The sequence below is a fragment of the Triturus cristatus genome, chromosome 10 (genome assembly GCF_964204655.1).
Source record: "Triturus cristatus chromosome 10, aTriCri1.1, whole genome shotgun sequence".
Lineage (NCBI taxonomy): Eukaryota > Metazoa > Chordata > Amphibia > Caudata > Salamandridae > Triturus > Triturus cristatus.
In genome coordinates, this window is record NC_140593.1 from 953,125,257 (window position 1) to 953,142,929 (window position 17,673).

At 45.7% G+C, this 17,673-nt stretch overlaps 1 protein-coding gene across 27 annotated transcripts in view; it reads left to right on the forward strand.

Moving 5' to 3' along the window:
• Nucleotides 1-17,673, forward strand: part of OBSCN (obscurin, cytoskeletal calmodulin and titin-interacting RhoGEF) — a 1,809,553-nt gene that overhangs the window by 560,591 nt on the left and 1,231,289 nt on the right. For 10 of the 27 annotated variants that reach the window (XM_085628811.1, XM_085628818.1, XM_085628815.1 and 7 more), the window contains 11 exons: nucleotides 238-504; nucleotides 678-944; nucleotides 1,530-1,796; nucleotides 2,318-2,584; nucleotides 3,095-3,361; nucleotides 3,797-4,063; nucleotides 14,024-14,287; nucleotides 15,068-15,331; nucleotides 15,599-15,865; nucleotides 16,431-16,694; nucleotides 17,056-17,319. The exons of 3 other annotated variants lie outside the window; for them this stretch is intronic. In XM_085628811.1, coding sequence (XP_085484937.1) covers nucleotides 238-504; nucleotides 678-944; nucleotides 1,530-1,796; nucleotides 2,318-2,584; nucleotides 3,095-3,361; nucleotides 3,797-4,063; nucleotides 14,024-14,287; nucleotides 15,068-15,331; nucleotides 15,599-15,865; nucleotides 16,431-16,694; nucleotides 17,056-17,319 — 2,925 coding nt within the window. The remainder of the gene's footprint in view (nucleotides 1-237; nucleotides 505-677; nucleotides 945-1,529; nucleotides 1,797-2,317; nucleotides 2,585-3,094; nucleotides 3,362-3,796; nucleotides 4,064-14,023; nucleotides 14,288-15,067; nucleotides 15,332-15,598; nucleotides 15,866-16,430; nucleotides 16,695-17,055; nucleotides 17,320-17,673) is intronic. 14 more of the 27 variants (XM_085628824.1, XM_085628827.1, XM_085628830.1 and 11 more) reach the window with 7 other exon arrangements.

Below are 17,673 nucleotides of genomic sequence, written 5' to 3' on the forward strand. Positions count from 1 at the left end.
GTGTTTCAATGAAAATCATCTTTGCCCAGTCTTTACTCAGTCTTTACTCACACTTTTAAATTCAGTGGAACCTTGAAGTCACATCATTTAAAACATTTTTCATGATCAAGTGCACACACCTGTATGCATCATCCATACCGATTGACTGCTTTGCTCCCGAAAAAATACTGCATTGCTTGCTAATTGCCTGCTGGCTCCTGTGTTTTCACTGTGCCATTTTCCTTTTGCGTCTGTCAGAACTTCCTGCACGCTTCAAAGAAGAACTGACAAATAAGGAAGTCACAGAAGGGGGAACGGTTACTCTCCACTGTGAACTGAGCAAGGCAGCCACCCTGGTGGAGTGGAAGAAAGGACTAAGGGCACTCAGACCAAGCGACAAATACCACATGAGGCAGGAAGGCCCTATAGCAGAGCTTATAATCCGTGACGTTGATCTCCAGGATGCCACAGATTACACCTGCACATGTGGTGACCAGCAGACGACAGCTACCTTGAAAGTCCACGGTAAATATGTTCCAAACAACTCCTCACACCCACTCGTGTTGGAATCTTTTGAGCATGGTGCTCATCTATGTTTTTCTATGTTGGGCTGTCTTTTCTTGGTCTCCATTCTGCCTCCAGAACATTCCTGTCTCGGTTCTCAACCCCATGTCTTTTCTTTCTTTTACATCTGTCAGAACTTCCTGCACGCTTCGAGGAAGAATTGCAGGATGTGGTAGTGACTGAGGGAGGAATGGTCACTCTTCGCTGTGCAATGACCAAGTCCTCAGCCGCAGTGGAATGGAAGAAGGGACAGAGGATGCTCTGGGCTGATGATAAATACACCATGAGGCGGGACGGTTCCACTGCTGAGCTCATAATACAAGACATGAAGGTGGAGGATGCAGGATACTACACCTGCACATGTGGAGAACAGCAGACCACAGCTTCCCTGATAGTCAATGGTAATTTTGTTCAACGTCCTCCTCACTGTTTCTCAACGCATTATCCTTGTGAGTGTCAGCTCACATATCTTGCTGTTACTGGGCTAGCTCTTCTTTGTTGCCATTTTGTTTTTCGAAACATAACTTTGTTGCATTATTTTTTCAGTCTTCTTGTGAGAAATGGCATGTTGCCTAATACAAAAGCTGTTTTCTGTGTTTGAGCGTACTTAGATGCCGATTCATTTGAGGGAGATCCAAACTCTGTGTTGGAGGCACAGTTGGCCATTGTAAATGTCACTGCCTGAACCTTCCTATAAATACATATATACTTACTTGACTGCATAAAAATACACCCTATATTGCAAATGTTTTAAGGGGCACCAATTGCCTTTTTCCCAATGTAGATAGATATTTAAAAAATAAGCTTTCTCTTGGTTTGCTGCTTGGTCGACACTAGAGATGTTAGGGAAAGAGAGAGTGTGTGTGTGTGTGTGTGTGAGACTGGGATATCATAAGGGTATCACACACTTCATTGATAAAAGAGGACATTGCAGTTCATCTAAGTGTGTATTTCAACTCTATTCTCCTTTCCTTGTCTTGTGTAAGAGCTTCCTCCACGTTTCAAGGAAGAGCTGATGAGCCAGGAGGCCACAGAAGGTGAAACAGGCACTCTTCAGTGCCTACTGACCAAGTCGTCTGCCACTGTAGAATGGAAGAAGGGTCTGAAGACACTTCGGGCTAGTGATAAATACAGCATGCAACAGGATGGCCCTGCTACTATGCTCGTAATCCATGACCTTTGCGCTGAAGATGCAGGAGACTACAGCTGCTTTTGTGGGGACCAGCAAACTACAGCTGCACTGACTGTCAATGGTATATGTCTTCCATGTAAATCCATGCACCAAATCCTGTTACAATTGTTAGAGTATTTCCCTTGGGCATTTATTTCGTATTTGTTTCTTACCATGGGCTGTTGTTCTGAGCCATCTTGCGATTAGATTGCTGAGCATACATGCAATCATGGTGCCTGAGGATCTAAATGTACACTAAGTAGTATTAATTCTATGCCATTTGGTCCTGTGTCAGGCGCTATCCTATAGGGAGATGATCATGGCATTTTCTATGCATTCATAGATGATTATATCCACAGACAAGCCTGTAGTCAAAATAAGCTGTTTCACTCTGCTCAGTATTTCTCAATAGTTTTCTAAGACTTCACAAAGCTATTTATTCTCCCAAAATAGCACCATCTCTTTGCATGTTTGAGGAGAGTAGACCTCCCAGTGCATTTTGATAATGCGTGACCAAGAGGATATCACCCTTTATTCATCTGCAAAGGAGGCTACTTCTGTTTTTCTGAGTTTGTGTATTGTGTGGTCCTTTGTGTCTTTTAGAGCTGCCTGTAAGTTTCAAGCAAGAGCTGACGAGTAAGGAAGTCACTGAAGGTGGGGCAGTCACTCTTCACTGCGAACTGACCAAGGCTGCCACCCCAGTGGAATGGAAGAAGGGACTCAGAACGCTTAGGGGAAGTGACAAATACACAATGAGGCAGGACAGTGGTATTGCGGAGCTCACGATCAATGAACTCACTGTGGAGGATATGGGCGACTACACCTGCACATACAGAGACCAGCAGACTACAGCCACGCTGACAGTCAATGGTAAATGACTTCCATATAATGCCTTCCATTAACACATATTGTAATCTTGTGGGCACCATATCTTGCTTTCATTTCTTCATGTCAACATCTTTCTTTTCTTTGTCAACATCTTTTGCAGTGGTCTTAGTTCTCTTGCATTCTTATGCTCAGCTTTCTTGGGAAAAACAAATTCTTGATAAAAGGGCATTTCTTGGTGTCAGTTGGTGTTGACTCAGTGACATCATTACCAGAGGCAGGCGTATCCTTGCAGATGTCCCTATATTGCAATATAATGTGCCTCTTATGCGCAATAGGCTCATCAGTTGTTTCATATTGAGTCATGTCCACTCCACAGCTTAATTTATAGGTGCTTCGTATGCTATCTTGTGTTTGAAGACAATAAAATGGTTAATGTAGTGCCTGTTGTGTTGGGTACGTTGTCACACTCTGATAACCTACAGAGGAGGGCACACCAGTGCTTTTGAGTCTGTAGATTTATACTCCTTTTTCACTTTCTTTTGTACCCGTCAGAACTTCCTGTGCGTTTCCAGGAAGAGCTGAAAAATGAGGAGGTCACAGAAGGTGAAAAGGTCATCCTTCACTGCCTACTGACCAAGCCTACAGCCGCAGTGGAATGGAAGAAGGGAAAGAGAACGCTTAGAGGTGGTGATAAGTACACCATGAGGCAGGACGGTCCTACCGCTGAGCTTATAATTCAAGACCTGCAAATTGAAGACGCAGGAGAGTACACCTGTGCTTGTGGAGACCAGCGGACTGCAGCCACTTTGACAGTCAATGGTAAATGTGTAATGTACAATCCTTACCCCAACTCCATCTATCAGTTTGGGAGTGTTGAACTCACTGCTTGCTATGTCACCATCTATATCACCATCATCTTCACAAAACGTTCCTTTCTTGGGTCAGGTATTTTCAGTCTCTTTGTATCAAAGCGTTTCTTGACCAATATGGGCATTTCCTTGAAATCTTCTTACAAGGTGCTCAGTCTTTTTAAATGTGATTCTTGTTTTGTGTATTTGTGTGTCTTCTGTTATTCCAAGCTGCCATTGATGTTTGTCTGACTGCCCCTGCTACTCTGACGTGTGCATGCCTGTAAATGTTATGTGCCATCCGTGAAATATTACTTGAAAAGAAAACGTGTCCCCACTAGGTGAGGCTGTCTCGCACAAGCTGTTGTGGAACAGGCTGGGTTAACTCTCCGCTTGTGTTCCACAGCGTTGCCTATTCGTTTTAAAACAGAGCTGAAAAACGTAGAAGCCGCCGAGGGAGAAGCAGCCACTCTTCAGTGTGAGCTGACCAAGCCGTCAACTCTGGTACTTTGGAAAAAGGGGCAAATGTCTCTGACGCCGAGTGGCAAATTCAAAATGAGACAGGAGGGCACCATTACTGAACTGACGATCTATGGCTTAGATCTTCACGACACCGGAAGTTACTTTTGTGTCTGTGGAGAACAGCAGTCGGAAGCCATTTTGACTGTCAACGGTAAAGCTTTTTTCTACACTAACTTAAATTTTATTTATATCGTGCCTAGATGAAAATTAATAGAGTTGCACTCTCTTTCAACAATTGTGACCTACAGATTTTGTAAGCAAGTCCTCCAAGCAATAACGGCAGGTCAGTGTGGACAACACACTCTTCAAGTGATTAAAGAAAGGTGTTTGATGTGATAGTTAATACAATAAGGGGATGTCAGGCTACTTGGGTAATAAACTGGAAAATCTAGTCAAGTCGTCAATATAACTTTATTTGATTTTATCATAAAATCATAAAAGGTCGCACACAAAACCAATCAGAAAAGGAGTCAAACTCCTTAGATAAGATCAAGATACTTCCTCAAAAGTACGAATTTGGAAATAGATGTGTAAAGAAACTCACAGTTCCATAAGAGCTGTACACAAATACACAAGGCCAGCTCAAGTGAAGCTCCTGACTAAGAAATCTAGTCAATGAAAACTAAAAATGAACCAAAGAATAAAGAGGAGCACTGGGTGACTAAAAAGCATTCACTCTTCTCATTCGAAGTGCCAACTTTTAACATGTGGACCCTACATTAGCTACAAGATTGCAATGTCTGTTCCAGTGCTATTTTACTTTTATTTCTTCCTAAACAAGGATATCATATTCGAAGTATGAGAGTCACCCTCCTCCACCCAGGCCGGTTAAAAGCGATCATTGACTTGATTATGTTGTACATGATATATCACAGCTATGCATTTGTAAGTTCTATTTTTTTATTTTGAAATAAGAAGGTAACTAATGTGAAAGAGGAAGCAGAAATGCCATGGAAGAGCGGTATTTCTGCCCTTGCCATGTGAAGTGTCACAAAATGAATTGGTAAACTTAATCTGTCAAGTAGTGTACCTTATCCAGAGATATATTTGTATCCTTCATATCCGTTTGAAATCCTTTAAGAACAGACTTGGGGCCTTATTTACAGTTTGGCTGACAGCATCTATTTTACTCTTGTCATAGGCTATAATGTGTGCAATAAGACGATCGGGACACCCGCCATGTTTGTGATGTAGGTTTCCATATACCAAAACTCTAAACAAGGCCCTTAACCTTTTGATGGCAAGATGACTCAGTGAGTTGAATGCTATCCACAGAAACATGCAGTGATATCATCTCAATATGGCTGGCGTATTGTCCAAACTTCTGAATTTGGTTTATTATGTAATGGTTGCACTTGCTTTTTGCAGTGCATAGAATTGGCAGTAGTGCCATATTAAGCACTATGTAAAAACATTATTATTATTATTATTATGATAACTAAGATTGTATTATACTCATAATAACAATGCTGATAATATTTTGCCCTTCTGGGATTGACATACTGATTGCTGTAAACAATTGTATCGATTGTGAAAAGTGTGTTGATACTTTGATGGCTAAAGATAATTAAGGGCCTGATTTAGATCTTGGTGGAGGGAATGCTCCATCAGAAACATGATGGATTTCCCGTCCGCCATATTACGATCCCATTCTATCCTATGGAGATCACAATACGGCAGACGGGATATCCTTCACGTTTGTGATGGAGTATTTCATCCGTCGAGATCTAAACCAGGCCCTAAATCTAATGTCTGTATTTGTTGGCATTTGTAAGCATGCAGCTAACTATGGAGAATGAACTAGGGAGTACTTCAGGTTTATGTATGCGACAATCGCTCAGGATCATGCACATTTGGTGAAGACAGCAATGTCTTTGTTGTAGGGCTTATGGTCATAGCGGGTAGCTTATGGACAAGCAGCAAGGTCCTCATCAGTGACTGACGAGGTGGCCTTTTAAAAGGCTGTTCCCTTCTGACATTCAATGAAGGACGTCATGTTGAGGGTTGTAGTTCCATATTCTGGGTGCATGTACTGGAGAGACTTGTTTCCTGGCCTTCTCTTTCTTACATTTATTGATTTTATGATTGCCAATTTCATGGCTGCTTGTGTTACCTTGACTCCAGCATCGGTTTAGTCTTCAGCTAAGTAGACTGCTGCATTGGCTTTCTTTGGTGCACCTTTAGCCATCATGGTGGGACTTTACACTGTGCCTCTGCTGTCATCAACTTTTCTGGGACTGGACAACTCCTCTCTGCCTCTAGCACCATTTGTGTGCCGATAGAGGGGCCAGAGCCAACTTCCTTGGAGCCATCAAAAATTCAAATAAAAGCCATTTTGGTCAAGTCTAAATATAAGGTTAATGCTTGCTTCAGTGATGAACCTCTTTACAAGCTTCAGTTCGAACTCTGTGCTTTGCACTCTCGAATGTTAATTTTGGGCCAGATGCTTACTTTATTCAGATGCCTATTAATATCTATCGTGATGAGGACGATGGTATTGAAACAAAAAGATATATATCAATTGATACTAATGGGGGGATTTATTTGACCTTAGAAAATGCCAGTGAACTTGACACATCTCCAGAAGTTGACATGGACTGTCCTACTGGCCCTTCCATAAAGGAAAATGCTCCTACCTGTTTGGTGAGAAAGCAAAGTCAGCCCTGGAGACATTCAAATAGCACCATGCCACAGCTCATTTTATTGGTTTGGCGTCCCCAGCCCACCAATTCCACGAACAGGGCTGGAAGTTTAGAGATCTGATAGAGACATCTAGCCGCAGATTCCTTAACTTAGAATTATCCCCAGGCGTCAGACTGGATCCGGAATTTTTTCTGCAGCAGCACCGGGGGACGGCGCCACATGACCCCACCCTGATGTCCACGGACGTGACATCAGCAAGGTCATATAAGTCCCTCCTGGCCCGCTGACGACAGTTTCCTTCTTTTCCGCGTGCAACGCGGATCTGGAGTAGGCGGTTCCTCTAACCTGTTTTCAGGCCCCTTTTGACGCTTTGCGTCTGGAACAGTGTGCAATGCTTCGGGCTTTAAAAAGTGTGCCTCCTGTACACGGCAAATGTCCGCGACGGACTCACACCTTATCTGCATGTGGTGTCTGGGCGAACAACACGACTCGACGGATTGCGACACCTGCCAACAACTCAAGGCAAAGTCCCGGCGAGAGCACCGGATGAAACTACTTTCGGCTCACCTGTCCCGGTCGGAGTCGTCACGGCCTCCGGCCTCCTCTTCGGCGGCAGGTCCCAGTGGTGGAGGGTTCCGTTTGCGGCGTCGATCGCTGTCTGGTTCCCGTGTGCGTCGCTCACCCATTCCTGGTAAGTCCTGGCGCCGAGGTCATCGACCTCCCTTCCTCCTGTTGAAGGGGGCGCTAGTTCCCGGTCTTCTCCAGACGTGCGCCCCAGAGAGTCGGCCCTCCCCTATCCATCATTTCCTGTTGCGGGGGCGACTCGGACCCAAATGGCGACATATGCCTTGGCCCTGCAGGCCTGTCTTGGGTCCCCTCTTCTCCCTGGGGCAGCCTCGGACCCTCCGCTGTGTGCGGGGTCCCCAGGGGGCTCATCAGCAGGTTCGCCCCCATCACCGACTGAGCCCCTTGCCTCTAGGGATGATGGAGGTGTGATGTCGTCAGGACGCAGCCCGGTTGGGTCCCCCTCTTCGGCCCGTAACACCCCTACCGCGCCGCATAGTCCAGTGGGTCTCCCTGTGGTGTCGCAGGTGGTTGCTGGTACTCGCAGCTTGTCTTTGAGTGCCCCTCGGCCCTCCGGACAGGCGGCTGTCCCTTCGGAGGCCGAGCCGGCGCTGGTCCGGCATGTAGACTTGCTTCCCCAGCTCCGTTCCCTACTTCACAGTCGGAGCCTGTTGTGGTTGCACCTGAGTCGGTGCTGGTCCGGCGCCTTAGACTTGCCCCTCCGGCTCCGTTCCTTACTTCAGAACCAGAACCTGTTCTGGTTGAGGCCGATTCGGTGCCGGATGAGGCCAATTCGGCGCCGGATGAGGCCGATTCATCGCTGGACAAGGCAGAGTCGGCGCCGACCGAGGACGCCCTGACGCCGCCTTGATGCCGGATCATCGACTCCTCTCCGGGGGCTTCCGGAGGAGGTTCGGCGTCACCCCGATGTCCGTTGACGCCGGATCCGTCCTTGCCTCTTCCTCCCTTGGAATTTGTAGCTCAACTCCGGCAGATTCTCCGCCTCCTCACGAGCCCCTTCAGGACCCTCATTCGTCCATGTGGTTTCCCCCCTTTGGACATTGGTCGACTCCTCCGTTCACCGGACAATCCCCTTGGAGTGGGCGGCTCAGCTTACAGCCTCACCCACGGATGAGTTACAGTCCCCTCCCCGGAGGGATGCTGAGGCTGGTGTGGCGTTTATGAGGGTTGTTTCCATGGCTGCTCGAATTCTGCGTATGCAGCCCCCTTCAGTTCACCTGCCTATCGACCCCCTGTTGGATGTTCTCCACCACGGTTCGGGGAATGTAGAGCTGCTTCTGCCTTTCAAACCTCCCTTTATGATGCCCTTCTCGGCTCGGCCGGCGTCAGGTGATGCGGTGGCTCGTTCTATCATGCACCACCAGTGGCTCGTTCCATCATGCACCACCACCGCCCTGCCCCGAACGATCTGGTCTGCTTGTTTGTTCATCCGAACGTTCAGGGTCTTGTTCTGCAAGCTGCCTTTCCTTCATTGCCTCCGCTGCTGCTTCCTCCCTCCCTGGAGTCGTGGGGTCGTAATATTTTCGCCTCCACTAGCGCGGCTCTTCGCTCCCTCAATACAGTGTGTGTCTTGGCTCATGCTACTTCTGCCCTTTAGGACTCTGCCGAGTCTCTTCTCTCTTCCACCTCTGAGGGTGCTCGTGTTGACCTCCTCTGTCATATCCGTGACGGATGTGATCTGGCAGAATTTACTATCCGGTCAGACCTGGATACCTCAGACTCCTTAGGCCGGGCTATGGCCGATTATGTTGCACTATGCCACCATGCTTGGTTGCGGGATGGCGTCTTCCCGGAGACTATTCGGGAGCGCCTTGTTGACCTGCCTTTTGATGGGATCCTTTTGTTTAAGACACACGCCGACTCAGCCGTTCAGTGCCTCATTGCGGGCTTTCGCCTTCCACCATAGGCCTGTACTTGGCAGGTCTCAGGTCGTCCTATCCTGGGATGGTTACCCCTCCTTTCTTTTTGCAACTTTCATTCAGCGTCCACAAGTTGGGCTGACAGTAAGCCGACTGTGGCGGTGTTCCACAGGTTGTTCGTGTCTTGACCTCTGACTCTGGTTTACCCTAAGAGGTGTGCCCTGTTTTTTGTTAGGGGTGTGATATACCCCAGGTGGGGTACCTGTATGCTATTGTGTAGCTCTGCTCCACGCCAGGCAGGCGTCGAGCTCCCTTTGGGCTCCCCCATCTCCTGGCATCCTTATCTTACCGTTTGGGTGGTTTTTCGTGTTGTGCCTTCTGGCACTGCCTCCCAAATGCCACAGGTCTTGCCCTGCTTGCGCCTGGTGTGTCTCATACTCCTCTTCTAGAGTTGTTTTCCTTGTACCTAACTCTTTTCAGTGTGTTTCAACACACTTCTTCCGAGGCTGCCACCCAGCCACCGATGCATTAGGCGGGTTCCTGCTATAGCGCTCACAGGTGCGTTGGTCTCGTGGCCCGTCCTTTCTATATGTACCTGCATGTTACTGACCACTGGGTACCCTTTTTATACGTCTCCGCCTATCTGGCGAGGTCTGGTCCTATATCCCCGTTTTTCGGGAAGCAGTTGGGTGCCTTGTACTCCAGTTTGCCATCGTTCTGCACGGCGGGTGCCTTGTACTCAGGTTTGCCGTCCTTCTGTGCGGCGGCATTTTCCTTTCCACATTTTATAGTACACTTTGGTGCCTTTTTTCATGCTGCTTCGGCAACAGCGGTTCCCATGCTTCCGCTCCCTGGGGTTAGCCTCCTCTTCTAGATGCTCTTCTTTTAAGGGGTCTAGTCTGTCCCGTTCATGTACTAAAAAGTCCCTCTCTTCTGTAGGGGTGCATTTCTCCTCCCGGTCGGAGGTGGTGGTTCCGGGGATCTGATGTTGTTCCCCACAGCTCTGCATGCACTTATTCACAGTTCCTATAGGCACCTTCAGATGACGCACTCTTCAGATGTGTCTTTTTTTCTTTCGGGTGTCACCCTTATCAGTGTCTGGTGTGCCTGTGGGACAGTTCCTCTTCTGAGGGTCGTCCCGGGTGCTGCGCCCTGCATCTGTTTCTCATTGGGTGCGTTCTTCCCCTTGGCCTTCCAGTTGCCTTGTTGGGCAGTCGCGTACTTGTCTTAACTACATTTTCTTGTGACTGAGTTTTGCACTTGGCATGTCTTATGTTTCACGCCTGTGCTTCTGGGACGTTGCTCAGTTCCTGCCTCTTGCCCTTCGCCTCCTGGCTGCTGCCTGTCCGGCCTCCCTTGCGTAATCCCGCCGGGAAGGCTCTGATTGTCACTCCATATTGCCCTTTAGATATTGGTTGGTGCCAACTTAGCGCACCATTGGGCTCTGGGAGTAGTTCTTCCTTCCTTCCTTCATTATGAACTCTCTCTTCCGTTCTGGGATATGGCCTAGTGCCGTTATTCCATCCCGTATTCACATAGGTGTGGTCTCGCACCCTTCGGGTTGTCTTCTGGTGCCTTTGGCTCCCATTGACTTTTGCTCTTCCGAGCTGCTTGGTCTGCTGATTGGCTGCTTCGCCACAGCTTTCCTTATAGTCTGCCACCCTGTTGCTGGCTCAGTGCTCTCTGGCACTTTTTGTTGTTCTGGCGCAGACCCCCCCCCCCTTGGGGTATGGCTGTGGTATCTATTCTAAGTTAAGGAATCTGCGGCTAGATGTCTCTATCAGATATACGAGTTACTTACCTAACAATGTATCTGGTAGAGACGTTGTCTAGCCGCAGATTCCTTAACCCCCACGCATCCTCCCCGTTCTGCGAGGACCTTTCGAGGTGGGGTTCTCCACCTTGCCTCCTTTCAGTTGGCGCTAGTCTCTATCCAGGGTGCTCAAGTTGGTGCAAGCCTCTCAGACCTTGCCTTCTGCAGCTGCCTCTCTCCAGTGGAGCAGCGCTTTTCGCTTCGCCTTCACAGGGGATTTATTTTTCCCTTTTTCTGTCTTCCTCCACTCTGGTCCTTCCAGTGTGGGGTCTTTTCCTATTCTTTCCCTCCCTCCCGCCTCCTCCTTCGGTTTGTGGTTTCTTGTGTCCGCTGCAGTCGCCTTCTTTGGGATCTGTTGGGCTGTGCCTCTGCCCTTCAATCTCTACAGGGGAAAGCTCCATTTCCTTGTAATGTCATCTCACAGTGGATTGTTGTTCTTCCTGTGCTCCACCCTTGGTGGCCGGCACAGTTCTGCGTTGCAATGGCAGTCTCTGTTGTCTGTCGGGATATTCTTCCCTTGTTACAAAGCACTACTGCCTGTATAGTAAGGTACGTAGGAAGGGGTACTTTGCCCATTCGGTCCTGCAGGACTTTTTAGTTTGAAATTGTTTTGCAGACCCATCTCTGGGGAGGTATTGCTTGGGAATCTATTCTAAGGTAAGGAATTTGTGGCTAGAAGTCTCTATCAGATGAACAAGGTACTTACCTTGTGTAATGCCTTATCTGGCAGAGACTATATCTAGCCACAGATTCCTTACTGACCCAACCATCGTCCCCGCTCTGCGGACAGATTTCTAGGGACAAAGCTGTTCCCCTTTCAGAGCCTTAGTTTTTCCACACCAGTGGTCCGTGTTCTTCGTGGCTGCGCACTCCTAGCATGGAAATTTGCAAAAAGAAACTGTCAGCGTGCTGGGGTGGTCCCCATCACCTCCGACACGGATGACACAAACAATGCCACGCAGATCCGAGCAGCGCCACCTACCAGCATGCAGGTTGAACACTCACAAAAAAATTCTGGATCCGGTCTGACACCTGGAGATAATCCTTGGAGACTCCTGGGAATAAAGGTAAGGAATCTGCGGCTAGATAGTCTCTACCAGATAAGGCATCACCGAAAATAAGTAACTTGTACGTTCCTTTCTGGTGAATATTCTACCTCCAGATTCCTCACTGGTCTACTTCCTTCCCCTTCTGATGACTAGTTTTGCATGGTTGATAAGGTTCCAAATTAGTTTTCTACACAGCATACCTGCCCATTTTGTCCGTCTCCTCACTGCCTCAAAAGGTGGAGAAAAGGACAGAAACTGATGTCAGCCTGTTGGCTGGTGCCATATAGTAATCTATGATGTCATATCTAGGGAGGCACTGGAATCAAGTTGGACCCACTGTGTCCCATATTGGCACAGGAGAGAGATTTGTACTCTCTAGATTCTTTCTTGTGCTTGGTAGGAGATTCAAGAGGGGATTATTCTGCAGGTAGATAGAGTACTCACCAGAAAGATTGTTCCTTAAGGTAAGTAACTACTTCTTTTATGTTGCTTTGACAGCAAGTGTTGGGGTTTCTACAAGCACTGTGGAGAGGCTTCAGTTTTTAGATCAGTGTTTAACTTATGTCAGTTCTGTTTTGTGGGATTGTTAATTTGCTGTTACATATCTCTTGGATGTACAACGGTCTAGATGGCTTTGGTTTTACATAAAGGAGATTAATTGGTACTTGTGTGTCCATGTTGACTTTTACTCTGTCTTCTCTTTGTTGAGTTCAAGAGAAGGGGTATATATGTATTGCTGCAAAGCATCTGGTTTTTAATCCAGGAGAATGTGGTGATGCTCCCGCTTAAAGCCCTCTGAGTCTGATTAACAAAGGGCTTCCACACTCATGGCAGAGGCCCCACAGTGGTGGCGCGGGCCCTACACTTGTGGCTGGACTTCAATACTGCAGTTACCCATTGCAGAGGTCCCGCCACAACTGCGGGGCCTCCACCGTGAGTGCGGAGGCCCTTTGGGAATCAGGCCCTCAGATCCTACTGCAGTTCTCTGCTAACATTTCAATGTGAGTGATGGGAATGATCTAAAACATTAAAACATTTAAACATCATGTGTGAGGAGCCTGATGGCTGCACAAAGCAGCTCTGGCAAAGGATTCTGGAAATGCTATTAAACTTCCCTGGGGCTGACGAAAGTGGAGTACCCTTAGAAGGTTTATGTGGTGGTTACTCTTAATATATTGCATGACCACAGGGAATAATTTGACATCTGTTTCAGGGTTACAAAAATGATCTAACACATTAATTGACACATATGTAAAATTGTACAGCAGGTTTCGACAGTAGGTGTTGCTGTATATATTTTATATAAACTCTATAACTGTGAACTGTATTCATAGCTCATTACTTTGGGACAGAGACACTTTCATGAATTATTTCGCTTCGGGTTTCTTTGTTTATGCTACTGACTTTTCCAATATAATGTGTCCCTGGATATTGCACCTCTTTCTTTCATAATAACACCTTCACATTCATATTTTGTATTTAACCATTTGTTTCATTGATTGTGTCAAAGGAAACTGCTTAATTTGTAAAAGAAGTAGTGTTGGGGCCCAATGTTGTGCTTAGAAGCAGGCTGCCTGTGCTACCTAACCTTAGGGGCGCCAAATAAGGATACTGCGTTTCTTAATACCAGCTCACGCCTCTTTCGTTCACCACCAAACACTCTTGCCTTTTTCTCTCCCTCTTTGAGGTTCTTTTTCTTCCCTGCTCTCTTTCTTTCTCAAGTCTTTTCCGTCTTCCTCTTCCACCTCCTAACCACCTTTTGTGTTTTTCTCTCTTGCTCTTGTCCAAAATTTCATGAGGAAAATAAGTGCTGTTCCCCAAAAGTGAGTGCCGGTGGGCCCCACCTGCAACCACGGGCTCAAATTAAGCACTAATAATAGCACATCCATTAAGCTGTGGTGCCTTCTCACGTGGCAAAAAAAGTCATTCACTTCAGTCATTCTCTGTTGGTATTTCAGAGAATCATTTCCTATGAAAACATTAAAACTTCTTGTTAGACCAGGCCACTCTCTGTGTGTAGGCTTCTTTTCCTCAGTAATCCTCAAGAGCTTTCTCACATTTGTTGCTGGGAGTAAAGACTTTCAGCGTGGAACTGCTGGGTCGACAGGATATGGCAGGACAGACCTAGTTCACAAACTGTGTGTTAATTTGTCGTTTGACAGCCCTTCCGCCAAGATTTGAGGTGGAGCTGATGAACGTGGAGGCGACAGAGGGTGAAACAGCCACTCTACATTGCCAGTTGACCAAAGAGGCTACAGTGCATTGGAAGAAAGGCGACAGAATGCTTGAGCCTAGTGACACCTACAGGATGAGGCAGGCGGGCCTTGATGCTGATCTCATCATCAGCAAATTAGATGTAAAGGACGCTGGAGACTATACGTGTGTGTGTGGAGAGCAGCAGACCACATCCACCTTAAAAGTCAATGGTAATAAAATGTCAATCAATGTTAAGTTTACACTCCTACTTACGCTTTATTTAGATTGGTCTCTCTCTATCTGAATATGCAACCCTTTTTTCATGTCATAGTACATATTTATTTGTTCTATACTGGAATTCTTGTGACCTGCTATTGTTGCAACGCTTTCTTCTTTCTCCCTATTTTATTTGAGAATGGCCAGTCAATTTCTACCTCAACTTTCTCTCCATTACGTACTTTTTTAAATTCTCTTTCAAAATGTGCTCTTTAGTATCTTCTCAAAATGGGGTCTATTGATGTAGCTGAAGCAGCCCACTGAAAATAAGTACGAGAAAACATAGCTTGATCAGGGCAGGCGTACACCAATGTGGCGTGTGTCAAAATTTGAATTTTTATCCAGATCAGTCTATAAGCATGATGCACAAAACACAACACGAGGTACAGGCCCATAGTTCTGATGGTAACATTCAATGAGCGAACCCTATTATCATTAGACCTTTGATACTATTAATTTACTATTAGACCAACATTTAATATGAATCACAGACTCTGTAATCAGAAGGAACCTCATCTTATAACCATCTGTTGACTTTTGGAAGAGGTCACTTTTTTGCCACACCTTGAAAAACAGCATAACCTTTTAATTTCTTACTTTTACTACTATCTGAAATCTCCAATTGGAACATCTAATTATCCATGATACCACAAATCACGTTTGCTTGTTACTTCAAAGACTTGCGATGGCTGTGTCTGAGATTGTCACGCCTGCCCTCTTACTTCATCCCTCAGCCATGCCTGCACAGTTTCAGCAACAGTTGAAGAATGTTGATGTCACAGAAGGAGAAAAGATCTCCCTTCGATGTCAGCTGACGAACAACGCTATTGTAGAGTGGAAGAAAGGAAATACAGTATTGAGGGCAACTGAGAAATACAACATGAAGCAGGAAGGTCTCTTTGTTGAGTTGGACATCTGTAATCTTGAAGTGAAGGATACTGGCGAATATACCTGCTCATGTGGCGAGCAACAGACCAGTGCGGTGCTGACAGTTAATGGTAAAATATACTCAAAAAGACTGTGTACTCTTTTCTTACATGATATTTTTCAACTACTTTAATTTTTTAGAAATATCTAATATACTTCAGTACCATTTAGATTTGGATCTTCGTTGCACTTCAGTCTTAGCTTATTACTGCCCACGATAGTACTCTATTAGTTACCAAATCAACAGTTGGAAACTTGCCGGCATCAATTAATGATTCTGATAGAAGTTTTTAATAATGTGAATTTAATATATTGTCTGTTTTCACTACCATTCTCAGCCTTGCCACCATTCTTCAAGGAACGGCTCAGGAACGTGGGCTTTACTGAAGGGGAAACAGCTACTCTACACTGTGAGCTTTCAAAGCCTTCTTCTCCCGTGGAGTGGAGGAAGGGAAACAACACCATCCAGCAAAGTGAGAAATACAAAATGAGGCAATATGGCCCCATTGCCGAGATGGCAATTTTCAATCTGGATGAAAAGGATGCTGGAGAGTACATTTGTATTTGCGGAGAGATGAGAACGTCAGCCATCTTGACAGTGAATGGTAAAATATGGACCAATCTTCTAATACATGCTCCCTCCACCATCCCCTCTTACTGCAGCATGCAATACTCCTCACCTCTTAACATTTCCATCGCTAGTAACTGCCCATCTTGTTTGGATATAGATGTTCTGTTTGTACCTAACTTTCTAGTAAAAAAGCTACTCACTTCGAAAATGTCTACAGCAGGTAACTCCTCCCATACCATCTGCTTTTATTCTTCCCCTCCTTTGTTGTAAATTGGCTACTGCCTTTACCACTTGTTGTTCTATTTTACTATACTCATTCAAAAATAAAGCACTCCTCTAATTTATTCTTCATGTGAGGGTGCCCTTTACAAAGATTGTATCAACTATCTTACAAGGTTACAAAGGTATTGTCATCCCTCTGGAGCAACATAAAGCAACCTAAAGCAGTTTGTCAAGCATAGATAGTTTAAAGAAGGTTACAATGAGGGAACATCACTCCTTTCCAATCATTTTGGTCTGATGACAGAGGATGTGGTACAATACATTTCCAGGTATGTGGATTGTAATCCCCTTTCTTCTAAATTTGCATGAATCTATAGCCCTACCTGCCAGTTTCAAGGAAAAGCTGAGGAATGTGGAAGTCCCAGAGGACACAACGGCTACTCTTCACTGCAAACTGAATAAGGTGGCTCGGGTAGAATGGTGGAAGGGACACAGAGCACTGACGCCAAGTGACAAGTACATGATGAAGCAAGAAGGTCCAGCTGCAGAACTTTCCATCTGCAGTGTCCTTGTGGAGGACTCTGGGGAGTATCATTGTGTGTGTGGAGACCAACAAACCACAGCTACCTTGACCGTCAATGGTAAAATATTAGCTCAGGAACGTCTGCATGATCCTTTTACTTTTCCCACTGATAACTCAACTTCTCTGTTCTGCGGACACTTCAGCCTTCATATAATTCATCTTGCTTTTTCCTCAATCCTTTTCTCTTTTAATCCAATCAACTAACTTAATAATTGTCTATTCTTGTTCTAATCCTAAACTTGAACATCACAAAGTAACTTACCTCCATATATGGCATTCTTGATTCAAATTATGTCCTCTTCCATCAGTTGCCATTGTGCTTTCTCCATTGTTGAATCGAGCCCATGAAGAACCTGAAAACAGATAGAGCTACAATAAATTAAAGGGTTTTCTTCAAATCTTAATGTTCCCTTCTTCAGCTCTCCCAGCACTCTTCAAAGAGGAGCTCAGGAATGCAGAGGTGACGGAAGGTGAAAAGGTCAGCCTACAATGTGAGCTGACCAAAGCCGTGCCAGTGGAATGGAAGAAGGGAAATAGGCCTCTTGAGCCATGCAATAAGTACACAATGAAGCAGGAGGGCCCCATTGTGGACCTGCTGATAGCTGACGTGGAATTGGGAGATGCTGGAGTATACACCTGTACTTGTGGTGATCAGGAGACCCAAGCCATCTTGACAGTCATTGGTAATAAGTCAATAAATTCAGTGTCTTATTCCAGTTCCCAAGCCAGTCCATTGGTTCTTTTCTCTCTGTTTCCATCTGCTTTTCATTTAATTAACATTGTCTCTCATTTGTCTTCATTGTATTTCAGTTTCAGCTCCTAATTTAAGCAGATCCTTGAAAACAATTTGTGGTCCTTGTCATTTCTAAATATTATCTTCATTTTGCATCTTAAGCTTTCCCATTCATTTACCTTTACTTTTATTCACATCAACATTTTCCTCCTCATTGTTGCCAGTCACTAACCCATTAACTCATCAATTCATTTTAAGCTCGATTTGAGGACATTTCCTTTGTTCTGTTAACAGATAAAGGAGG